This window comes from Pristiophorus japonicus, chromosome 6, assembly GCF_044704955.1.
Source record: "Pristiophorus japonicus isolate sPriJap1 chromosome 6, sPriJap1.hap1, whole genome shotgun sequence".
Taxonomy (NCBI): domain Eukaryota; kingdom Metazoa; phylum Chordata; class Chondrichthyes; family Pristiophoridae; genus Pristiophorus; species Pristiophorus japonicus.
The window spans coordinates 167,976,098-167,988,441 of NC_091982.1; the positions used below are offsets into that span (position 1 = coordinate 167,976,098).

At 46.0% G+C, this 12,344-nt stretch overlaps 1 protein-coding gene across 1 annotated transcript; it reads left to right on the forward strand.

Annotated features, from left to right (window-relative positions):
* The first annotated feature begins 6,449 nt into the window (after window positions 1–6,449).
* LOC139265278 (eotaxin-like) lies at window positions 6,450–8,923 on the forward strand. Its single transcript, XM_070882228.1, has 4 exons — window positions 6,450–6,662; window positions 7,499–7,619; window positions 8,149–8,226; window positions 8,642–8,923. Exons 1-4 carry the CDS (start codon window positions 6,599–6,601, stop codon window positions 8,667–8,669), a joined length of 291 nt encoding a protein of 96 aa, XP_070738329.1. The 5' UTR covers window positions 6,450–6,598; the 3' UTR covers window positions 8,670–8,923.
* The last annotated feature ends 3,421 nt before the right edge of the window (window positions 8,924–12,344 follow it).

Below are 12,344 nucleotides of genomic sequence, written 5' to 3' on the forward strand. Positions count from 1 at the left end.
GCCAAAGAAGAAGCCACCTACCTGGACCACCAGGGAGGGCGGGGGGCATCGCGCGATCAGCAGAGTGCCGGGCTGAGCGATCACGGCACCTAACCCGCCAACAAACCGCGACCGGAGCAGCAATGAAAACGGCACATTTTTTTCACAGCAGCCGGTCTCCTCCCTATTAATTATCCCCCTGGTAGTGGCCGGCCGCCGGGTAGGCATCCCCTGAAGCTGTTGCTGTTATCGATCGGCACAGCTACAGGGGCGAAACCCAATTTAGGAGCCGGGGTGCTAACAGGACGATGTGCACGGCGATGATGTCACGATCTCCGGGAGCAGGAGATCGGGGCACAACGCCATAACGCTGCCGCCAAACTCCCACCGAATTTAGCGGGGTGCTAATGGGAGGTGCAAATGCACCCAAGTTCTTCCCCAAAGTGTTTGTTTTGTCTGTCAGTGGTTGTGGAGATCACCACCAACCTCAATCTTTTTGACTGCTCTTTGCACATATATTCTGCTTGCACATGTATTAAACAGGTAACTGGTGCTTTGTTCAGCTTGTATACTTTCATCTGATATCTGGCCTCTGATAATCTCCGAACCATGCTTTCTTTCATTTTACATCATTTCATCCATAAAATACTAAATTGGAGCACAAAAAAGAATATACATTTGAAGTTTCACCTGGGGTGATGTTATCCTGATAAATACTGTTACAACTTCTCTAATTTAAAGCCTCACTTTGAGACTTATGACAGCACCAGAGGAATTTTTCCTGTTATTCCCAATTTTTCTGCTGTTTTTCCCTTTGGTCATTAATGACCCTTTGCACTTTGGGACATGCAACGATGCATGCAACATGTGTAAGCAGAGCATGAGCTGAGAGGGTGGGTGATTCCAAAGCTAACACAGAAGGAGATGGAGGCAGAAGGATTGAGGGTACTACTGGCATTGCCGTCTCTATGATCCAGGGTAGCTGCAGCTGCCCATGCTGCAATAGGTGTAGCTCTGCAACTTGCTCCATGCTGGACTGGTCCCTGCAAAGGCAGTTGTCTTCAGACATTGCCAGGTAGCTTTTCAAAGGCAAGATGCAATTGATGACTTAATGGTGGGTGTAGGCAGCTCTCCTCTGGTGCTTACTGACCTCCTTAACATGTCTCCCTTATTCTTGTGTCAGTACAACCATGAAATATTATATTTAGGGTACTTCAAAAAAAAACTTGCACTAATTTTAACTGGCGCAGAAGCGAGTTAGGACAAATAGTCTCTGACTCCGCTCCCCGACCCACCCCAGCGCAATTTACACTAACCCCTTTCTGCGCATTCGTCTGAACTGGCCCCAAACACCACGTTGCCCGCTGGGCCCCGAGCCCCGAGCCCCGAGCCTGCCCGAGCCCAGAGCTCCCCGCTGGGCCTCGAACCCCGAGCCTCCCTGAGGCCCGAGCTCCCTGCTGGGCCCCATGCCCCGAGCTCCCCGCTGGGCCCTGAGCCCTGAGCCCTGAGCCCTGAGCTCCAAGCTCCCCACTGGGCCCCGAGTCCCGAGCCCTGAGCCCCGAGCTCCCCGCTGGGCCCCGAGCCCTGAGCCCCGAGCCCCGAGTCCTGAGCTCCCCGCTGGGCCCTGAGCCCTGAGCTCCTCGCTGGGCCCCGAGCCCCAATCTCTTCACTGGGCCCCGAGCCCCGAGCCCCGATACCCGAGCTCCCCTCTGTGCCCCAAGCCCCGAGGTCCGAGCTCCCAACAGGGCCCCGAGCTCCCCGCTGAGCCCCGAGTCCCGAGCTCCCCGCTGGGTACTGAGCCCTGAACCCTGAACCCCGAGCTCCCCATTGGGCTCCAAGCTCCCCACTGGGCCCTGAACCCCGAGCTCCCCGCTGGGCCCCGAGCCCTGAACCCCGAGCCCCGAGCTCCCCGCTGGGCCCCGAGCCCTGAGCGCGAGCTCCCCGCTGGGCCCCAAGCCCCGAGTTCCCCGCTGGTCCCCGAGCCCCGAGCTCCCAGCTGGGTACTGAGCCCTGAGCTTGGGGGAGAGCAGAGAGAGCCAGCAGGCGACCAGGGGGGAGAAAGAGAGAAAGAGAGAGAGGGATCCTGATTTGGGGCGTGGGAGTGTGTGAGGTGGTGGGGAGAGAGAGACAGCATGTATGGGGAATGGAGGAAAGAGAGCCTGTTTGGAGGGGGAAAGGGGGAAAGAGAGACTGTTTGGAGGGGGGGCGGAGAGCGAGCCTGTTTAGGGTGGGGGGGGCGGAAGGAGAGTCTGGTTAGGGCGGGGGGGGTGAAGAGAGAGTCTGGTTAGGGTGGGGGGTGGAGAGAGAGCCTGGTTGGGGAGGGAGAGAGAGAGAGCCTGGTTGGGGAGGGAGAGAGAGAGAGCCTGGTTGCGTGGGGGAGGAGAGCGGGCACTCAGGGAAGACAAATCATGTTCTTCCAACCCCTTTTACACCCACACCTGACATCGTTGGAATGGATGAAATCCAGAAGTCATGATACTGACACTTTATACCCAATAAATCTGTCAACAATCCGCACACAATGCACCATCTATGGCGCGGGTGGCGGGGTAAGGTTTGCTTGGGTAAGGGACTATGAGCTGATCAGCCAAAAATGGGCGTTATTTCCGGCGTGGGGGTTAAAAAAGTATTTTCAGATCGCCGGCTTCTCGTCCATTCTTGAAACACCTAGTTTACATTTTTGAAAATGGGCGTTACCGCGAGCGATATCAAATGGGCAGTGGCATAACATTTCTGCCATAAAGTGTGGCCGTCCTTAGCAATAACATGGCAACATTCGATTCCCCCGATTCAGGAGGTCAAGGGTCATCATGACATGCGCAGCAGAGGAGACAGAGAGAGAGGGAGTTCAGAGGGACTGAAAGCGTGTGTGGCTGTGGTGTGTGCTTGTTTGGCTGTTGTGGGAGGAACAACAGAGATTCACCAGCAGCAAAAAGCCTACTAAGCACCAAGAACATAGTTGGCACCGAGTTTTTGTCCAACAAGTAATACATAACATTGAAGGGATGGAGGAGGCCCTGTAGCTGGTACCCAGGAACACTGGTGGAAGAGGGCTCCCAGTGGTCCTGTAGCTCCCAAGGTGATGCACCCCCATTGCCAACCACACATGAGAGCCAGCAGTAACATCTTGCTTATGGCTCGGAGCACGCTCCCACCTCAGGACTCTCCTCTCCGTATCCGTCCAAGCAGCGCTTTGGCCATTACCGCCCCCCCACCACAATGAAACTTTGCCTGAGAACCTCCTCAGCCAGGCGGCTTGGAGTCAGGAGGGGAAGGGGAAGGGGTAGAGGTGGGGAGGAGAAGCGGGGGTTGGTTTGTACAGAAATACTGATGATTTCAGACTAGTGGTCGGTTTAAATGTTTTTTGTTTAACACAACCTTATAGCACATTGGCTCAGATAGCTGCACCATTACATGCTGGTGATTCCTTAACATCAAAGGGTATAATCACACTTAATTTCAATCAACTTAAACTTTAACTATCATCAAGGTGATGCCCAACATTTATGTATGAGCTGCACACTCAGCAGTGTGTCAACCTGGTAAATAACACCAACGTTCTTTCAGGCAAAACGATCATTGATGAGCTCCTCACTAAGGCTCTTGCAGCTATCATGCCATCATGGGCCCTTTCATGCAGTCTCCAGGGGGGCATGGACATGGCTTCAGTGTCAGACTAATTGTCTGGGCCGATGTCAGCGTCCACTTCCTCGTCCTCTGCTGCATTTACCTAACCCTAACCATAACCCTAACCCTAATCCTCTCTCTGGTGAAGTGGATTGTCAGGCTCATCAGGCAATTCTTGTCCCCTCCTGATAGCCAGGTTGTGTAGCATGGAGCACACCACCACGAATTGAGCTACCTGCTCAGGGTGGTATTAGAGCTCACCTCCTGAGTGATCCAGGCATCTAAAGCGCTACTTCAGCACTCCAATGGTTTTCTCCACGATATTGCGAGTTGCTCTGTGGCTCATGTTGTATCGCCTCTCGGCCTTGGTGTGGGTGTCACATAGGAGGGTCATCAGCTAGGTGGCGAGGCCATATCCTTTGTTCCCAAGCATTCAGCATTGACCTTGTGGCTCATTGTTAAACAAGTCAGATACAGTGCTCTCACGCAGGATGTGAGCATCATGGGTGCTGCCCTGAAATTGAGCATTCACTGCCAGTATAATTTGCTGGTGGCCGACAACCAGCTGGACATTCAGGGAGTGGAATCCCTTGCGGTTCTTGAAAACCTAAGCATCCTGAAAAGTTGCCCACACCGCGATGTTCGTACAGTCTATTGCTCCCTGCACCTTGGGAAAGTTTGCAATTCAGGAGAATCCTAGAGCCCTTTCACTCTGTGTCTCCCTGGTCATAGGGAAGCTGATCAAGTTCCTCCTGTATGCATACAAGGCTTCAGTGACCTGTCTAATGCAGCAATGTATGGCATGCTGAGAAAGTCCGCAAATGTCGCCAGCTGTGGCCTGAAAAGAACCCGAGGCATAGAACGACAGTGCCGTGGTGACTTTGACCTCGACGGACAGTGCAGTTCTGATGGTGCTGGCAGGCTGCAGATCTGCCCTTATCAGCTGGCATACCTCAGTGAAAGCGCAATCTCTGAAGGCAGGTGATGTCGGGCAAGTCGAGGTAAGAATGCTTCTCCTTGTACTTGCGGGGGATGTAACGTCTGGTCCTCCTCATCTGTCTGTCACTTCGTACATTGGGCACATAATGCATTGCAGCATTCCTTCGGCGATGTCGAGTCTGCTGCATGTATTTAGTGACTAAGAGAGGGTGAGAAAGGATAGGCTCCATTGCAGTAACTCTCTGTTTTCCACCGATTGCTCACAAACAAGGAATGTCCCGACGAATACACCTCTTCAATTCTAATTGGTCACAGTGTGGTCAAGATGTTTTTAAAGATGTTTACATCAACTCCAAAGACCTGCAGAGAGCATCTGAACTCTGCCGAGGTTGAAACACAGCAGTCTTTTAAAGGACGTGACATGTGATCTACAACATGGTGTCCATAACGCTGTGATTCGTTCTGGTTAGTTCCACTTTTTGTTGGCGAGCGATATTGTGGACGAAATGTGTGTGAGGTGGTGAAATTGACGATGGATGATTTCCATGGCTGCTAGTTTGGGTAAATATGCTCTTTACGACAAAAAACAGTGGGCGGGCGTTAATATTGAATCTCGGCGTTAATTCTGAACGGAAAGTAACGCTGGGTGATATTATGGGCGTTGAACTCGCCCATTCTGCTGATTCCACCCAAAAAAAGTGGGCGGGCGGTCATATTTTTTCTCAGCGTTAAGCGCATGGGGAAAGCAACGCTCACCGATAAGTTTCCAAAAAATGCTCGCCAGTTTCCATTTTGTGCCAAAATGGGTGAAATATGGGCGTTGTACGTCATTTCAGCGGTAAAATGGGCGTTAAGTGGGCATTCGGCAATACAAAAAATGGAGGTTTTAGCCATTAGGCTTGGAGAGGGATGCAGTTGCACTGAGGCTAAGGGACTTCGACTGGGGGAGGGATGCACTTGCTCTGGGGTAAGGAGGGACTTCGGCTGGGGGAGGGATGTGTCCTTTCTGACTTCTGAAGGCCAAATGGATCATGTTACACTGTGCAAAGTTAGGCTGACGGTTCCATTTACACATTCCAGAGAAACTTCAGGGTGTGGCTTATCCTCCAAGGGGACCAATCAGCAATAGGTCATGTGATAATGGAGAGCTAATCAGAGAAACGGCTGCAATTCAGTTAGTATAAATAAATGCATCCAATATTTAACCCTCGATGAACATCACAAAAAAACAGATTATCATATAATTATCACATTGCTGTTTGTGTGAGCTTGATGTGTTCAAATTGGCTGCCGTGGTTCCTACATTACAACCGTGACTAACATCAAAAGTACTTCATTGGTTGTAAGGTGCTTTGGGTCACCCTGGGGTTGTGAAAGGTGCTATATGAATGAAAGTTTTTCTTTCTTTCTTTCAACTGTTGAATTTTTCTTCGCCACTTAAAATCAAATTACAACTGTTTCAAAAATGTTTGCACACAGCAGATCATAGAATCTCCAATTTGCCCAAGTTGTCCCCTTGTAGGAAGTTGTTGTAACAGGCAGATTTCCTGTGCAGCCCATCTAGCAGTGAGGCTCATGCTACAGGAACTGTGGTATTTGCAGCCGCAGGAATTTTTGCAATAAATATTTCTATTCTTTCAGAAGTGAAGACGGATTTAAAAAAAAATACCTGATGTTGTGAAATATTCATTGGCAGTGTACGAATTGGAAAGAATTGCCAAACACATTTCAATACCCATCATGCCCCTTTAAAAATAGATTAGTAACTGCTGTCACGCCAACAGTTACATGTTTCCTGACCTGATATCACATGGAGCCTGGGTGTGATTTTAAACTTTTTGCGAAAATACGTATTTTTTTTATCTGCCTTTTTTCCACACCCCTCGATGTGTCATACTTTTTTCCCTTCTTGAGCAGGAAATCCCCCTTAATGTAATCGTGTATAAAAGGGCTGGTCCCGCTCAGTAGAGACAATAAAGGACTACATCTGACTGAGCATACTGAGTGAATAGACAAAGTTGTAGACTGTTGAAAGCTTCACTTCTTCAACAACATGCAAATGAAGATTGTTGTGGTCCTGGTGCTCTTCTGTGCTGTCTCGGTGTTAAGTAGATCTTGTAAGTTGCTGTATTTATTTCCAAATACATAGCATTGTGACCAATATCTGTGTAGATTAACGATATATTCTCACAGGGCTGGCCAGGGCACGAGCACTGTGATAATATCAAGACAACTAGCAGGCAGGCTGTTAAGCACCCATAGTTCATTATGTAATGTTAAGTAACTACTAAAGTTAAAGTGAGAGGCAGCATCTAATTAAGTACAGGTTGAACCTCTCTTATCCAGCAACCTCGGGACCTGGCATGTGCCGGATAAGGGATTTTGCCGGACGAGAGGAGGTCACGTTAAATCAGGTGGTACAGGTACTGAAGGCTGTCTGGCTTGGGGCTGAGAGTGCGGCAGAGAGATCGTGGGGCGGGGGGGCGGGATGCGGAATGGTGGATTGCGGGATCAGGCCAGCAATTGCGGGAGTCAGCAGCGAGGAAGGATTTCAATTTGTTCAATTTGTTCATGTCGGAGCGGACGGGAATGGTGCCGGATGAGGGGTGGTGCCGGATAAGGGAGACCGGATAAGGGAGCTTCAACCTGTAACTAAAATGGTTTGAGTCAATCCTGTCTCACAGATAGTCTATTTAATGAAGCTTTGAGTAAGGATTAAAAAGAGATCAGGTATACTAAAGATCTACTGAGTTTACTGTGAATAAGAGATATGAGTACTGTATGGCTAATATTGGAGATCTTCCATGACTTGACATAAACGGTGTTTCAGAGAAGCATTACAAGAAGCAGCAGGATGATTTGGGGATTGATTGAATTGGTGTTCACAGTATATTTGAAATGCAAGGGTTTTCTTTTGAGCAAAATTAAACTAAAACAATGTTTGTTTTTTCAGACCGAGGCCCCGGAATGGTTACCACAAACTGCTGCACCAAGGTGTCCCGAAAACTGATCCGATTTCAGATTACGCACTACCGGATTCAGCCAGAGTTGTTGCCCTGCGTCGAAGCCATAATGTACGAGACTATTCTCTTTTCTCTATCCAGAAATCTGTTCATTCTGTTTGAGCCTTTTTTACATTTCTGGTCATTTGCTTACTTTGCTTTTTTTCAAAAACCATGTTTGATCATTTTCATTTTCTGAAGCACCAATCTTTAGAGAAGATTTAAAAAACATTTTTTGTATTAGATGGCATGTGTAAGATCATCATCATCATCATAGGCAGTCCCTCGAAGTTGAGGAAGACTTGCTTCCACTCTCAAAGTGAAAAAGTTAAACTCTCGTCCAACATGTTTCATATATTGTTAAGTGAAGGGTCATTAAGAGCTGACTTAATCTTTCAATAAGCGTTTATAAAAGAGACCAGATTAGCCAACATTGTACTCAAAAATACTGACATATTGTGGGTTACAGACACATTAGGATCAGTTTGGCTGAAAAGCACTGATTGCCGAAGAGTTGATTTAAATACATTGATAAGTTTGGACCATTTTAAATCCATTTTCCAGTTACTCGTATAACGTGGTGGCTTCTGCTCTCTTTCAGATTTTACACAGTGGAGAAAGGGCCTCTCTGTGCTGACCCGAATGCACGCTGGGTAACGAGAAAAATTAACGAGATTAAGTAAGTAGTGTTGATTGTGTAGTACAGGTAGAAATGACTGACAAGGAGGTCTAGGTAACATAAACAGTGAAGTCCACACTAAACGTTTGCCGAAAAATCATATTGCAACATTTGTACACATCATATTTATCTTTTGCTATATATATTTTATACTGGAAGTTTGTTCCTTAAAACGGATCAATACATTTTTATTTTGTTAGTACAGGTATCATAATGAATAGAGATTCTGACTGGGTATTAAAATATACCATCTGCAGAATAATACAGAGTATTTCACAGAAAAATAAATTATTTTGCTCTTCTAAAGTGGGTTTATCAGGAAATGAAAGACCAGTACTAGTGCAGTGTTCATTACATAACTGAAATTTCTATTCATATACTCACAAATACTCAAAATGTCATCTTTCCATTACAGTATCAGGATGCAGAGTAATGGAGCATAATGAGGCCGACTGAATTGCTTTCTATTGGAAGACGGAGAGAATGCAGCATTTGACACGTTCCTTTTTGTTAGTTTGTGTATATATCGATGTGCCATTTTGTAATTCTTAATTTATTTCTGGTACCATTTAGGCAGTGCAATATTGTTCCAGTGTTGTGTTTTCTTTATCTCAATAAATGTATACATTTATCTACATTTATTTTATATTTTCTGTAGAGAAGTTATTTTCACTAAAAATAAAAAATTAAAAATAAACTTTCTCAAAAAGAATTTGAATCTTCCTGTAACCACATACGAAGGAATAGGCATGTTCTTCTTTTATGGGCTTTTCAAGTGAACAATAAATACTTGGCAGCAAGGACGGGGACTAGAGATTGTGCGGGGAAGTGATCTTTCGCCTCTAGGGCCTGGCTTCAAATGTTAGAAATAGAAATGTTAAAACATCCCAGAATGTTCGGATGAAAGCTTACTCTCTCAGCCTGGTATAAGAGCTCCATGTAAATTAATCTAGTTCACTTTGTACTCATTTCCTGTGGGTGCATTCCACAGCACGATATTAACCTACACACTGCCACTCAATTGGCAATTAAGTAGGACATATTGGGGGAAAATGTTGTCTGGTTACTTCATCTTAGCAACATCATAAACATGATGGGACAAATTCCTTTGATGGCGATTTTTGGCAAAATCGTCAACATGTTCTTTTCGAAAAGATTAAGAGATGTGGCATTAGAGAGAGGGTAGCAAATCAGATTAAAAACTGCTTAGAACTGGGGAAACCAATAGTAGGAGTTAAGATAAGTTTCACCGAGTGGTTTCAAGTAGGTCGTGGTGTCCCACAGGGTTCTCTTCTGGAACCACTTCTGTCCACTGTGTACATCAATGATTTGGAAACAGGCCAAGAGGGATTGGGGTCCAAACTTGTGGACAATATTAAAATAGGAGGCATAGTAATCTCAGGAGCATGGGAAGCTGCTATTGTGGCAGATGGAATTCAATGTCTGTAAATGTGAAGTGCTATATTTTGGTTAAAAAAATCAAATTAGAATGGGTCTTGTTGGGTGATGTGTAAAAGCAGAGGGATTTGGAGGGTCATGTTCAGAAGACCTTAAAAGCAGCACCTCAAGTAGGTAAGGCCATAGAGAAAGCTAAGGGAATTCTGGGATATATGACAAGAGATAGTTTAAAGTACTTGAAAAAAAACGATTTTACCAAGGAATACTTGAGGGCAAAGCTCCTTGTAAAATAATTACAGTGCAGATGATCACATCGGGCTTTTTTGAACAGAATAGAAGTAAAAATTCAATAAATGTTTGGATAACGATATTAAAAGTAACATCACGAGAGCTCCACCACATTGTCTGGTTTGCTTAAATAGGATTAGATTGTGTTTCCTTACACGCAACATTAGTCACCACACAGCTGCAATAGGATCTTCTCAAATAATGACAAAGTTTAACGATTTCTTAAGTTTCACACAGAATAGCGACACAATGACTTTACTTAGATAGTTCAGCCTTTATACATTTTATAGATGATTGCAGAAAATGAAATATATATTTAGGTACACTTGTGTGTATATCACATGTAAAGTTAGTGTATAGTCATAAAATTAGTATTACCATATTGTGATATGATTCGGTTTTCATACCAAGCATAAAACATTCTGTTAATAGGTAATATAGTCCCCGCTACATACACTGTCCACATTTATCATGGCAGCCATCTGTATATCGGTCAACTGGCACTAACCATTTGCCAGCATCATACGAGTCAAATACAAAGACGCTGCTTATAACATATTAGGCATAGTGGGTATATTGGGCAGTCGGGTCTTCAAGTCGCTTCAATCCCTTGTACTTACAGATGTAACTCTTAACAATTATGAGAGGCAATTGCGAAGTGCAGATTGCAGGTGTTCTGCATCAATCCTGTTTGTTTTTGTAAAATATGTTGGTTCAGATTGATTTTTGGTTTTCGCGTCCGCCACGTACAATGGGGACTGTGCTGAAAAACAAATCTATTATATTATGACATTAAACATAGACTGACTTTAAGCAGATAAATTATTGAATAAATATTATAAGAATACAAATAACAGGAAGTTAGTCAGGGTTGTAATTCAATCTTAATAGTTGTGTCACAAATTCTAATGGAGAGAAGAGGTTTGTTTCTGTCTGAAATTGGTTGTAGAGATCACCTCAAAGCTCAATCTTTCTGTCTGCATCTTTTGGATGAACATAAGCACCAGCTGTCAATATGCTGCTCGTACATTAAATAGATAACTGGTACATTGTTCAGCCTGTACACTTTCATCTGACCTCTGGTGTCTGATAATCTCCCTACCATGCTTTCTTTCATTTCACATCATTTCAAACATAAAATGCTAATGTAAGATGATAAGAACATAAAAAATAGGAGCAGGAGTAGGCCATTTGGCCCCTCAAGACTGCTCTGCCATTCAATAAGATCATGGCTGATCTGGTCCTGGCCTCAACTCCACTTCCCTGCCCGATCCCCATAACCCTTGACTCCCTTATTGTTCAAAAATCTGTCTTTGGCGATTCCATCCCACCACAGAATCTCTGCTCATGGGGCTCCTCACGGGTTGGAGGAGTGCCGGCCAGCCGGCAGCAGGATCGTTCCCTCGGCTGGACACAAGCTTGCCACTTGGATTCGCCGCCCCCACCACCACCCCCCCCCCCGCCCCCTCACCACCATCCTCTTTCCAAGCTGTGCGCTGATCTCCTGTGTTTCTATCCATCCGGGGGACCGATCCTGTCGGCATGCACTCCGAACTATGCATCGGAGAGTGCACAGCAGCAAACTTATGCATTTCAGCAAAAGCTATAAATACTCCCATAAATCACTGTGCGTCACATCTCCATAGAGACAGAGCCTAGCAGTGCGCATGCGCAGACCAGGGTGTGGTCTGTTCTACTATGGTGTCTACCAGCAAAGATGTGAGTGCTTCAGTAAGTACTGTCTCTCAATAACAAAATTAAGAAGAAGAATTATGGGTGCAACTATTTCAATGCCTCATGTCATAATTTGCATGCATGCCATGCGGAGGCAATGGATAATACAACGCCACCATCACAGAAACCAGATCACTCAGGGATTGATGGGGAGGTGGCCATACCCTGATCGAATCTACAGGGACAGGCGCTCATACCTACACCTGAGTGAGGCAGACTGCATTCGTAGGCTGTAATTTAGAAAGGAGGTCATCACTGACATCTGCCAGCTAATCGGGGCAGACATCCAGCCAAGAAATGGCAGGAGAACCTGTGGAAGTGGTCACTGCAGCATGTGCCTTCTCTGCTTCTGGCTCATTTCAAGCAGCAACTGGGAACATATGCTGTATCTCGCAGCATGCCACACATTGCTGCATTCGACAGGTAGCTGCTGCACTGTATGCCAAAAGGGACCAGTTTATCAATTTCCCTATGACTATGCAGGCAATGTGAGACAGGGCTGTGGGGTTCTCCAGAATTGCTGGCTTCCCCAAAGGTACAGGGTGCGATCAACTATACCCACATCACCTTGAGAGCAGCTTTGGCAACTCCGAGGTTTATCGCAACAGGAAAGGTTTCCATTCCTTAAATGTGCAGCTCGTTTGCGACGATCTGCATCAGATCATGGCAGTGGATGCCAAATATCCAGGTAGCATCCA

Excerpts from the sequence above, each read along its gene's own strand:
- LOC139265278 (XM_070882228.1), top strand. The coding sequence starts at position 6,599 with ATGCAAATGAAGATTGTTGTGGTCCTGGTGCTCTTCTGTGCTGTCTCG. Across the intron at positions 6,663-7,498 it reads CTCGGTGTTAAGTAGATCTT|ACCGAGGCCCCGGAATGGTT; the intron begins GTAAGTTGCTGT and ends TTGTTTTTTCAG. Across the intron at positions 8,227-8,641 it reads AGAAAAATTAACGAGATTAA|TATCAGGATGCAGAGTAATG; the intron begins GTAAGTAGTGTT and ends TTTCCATTACAG.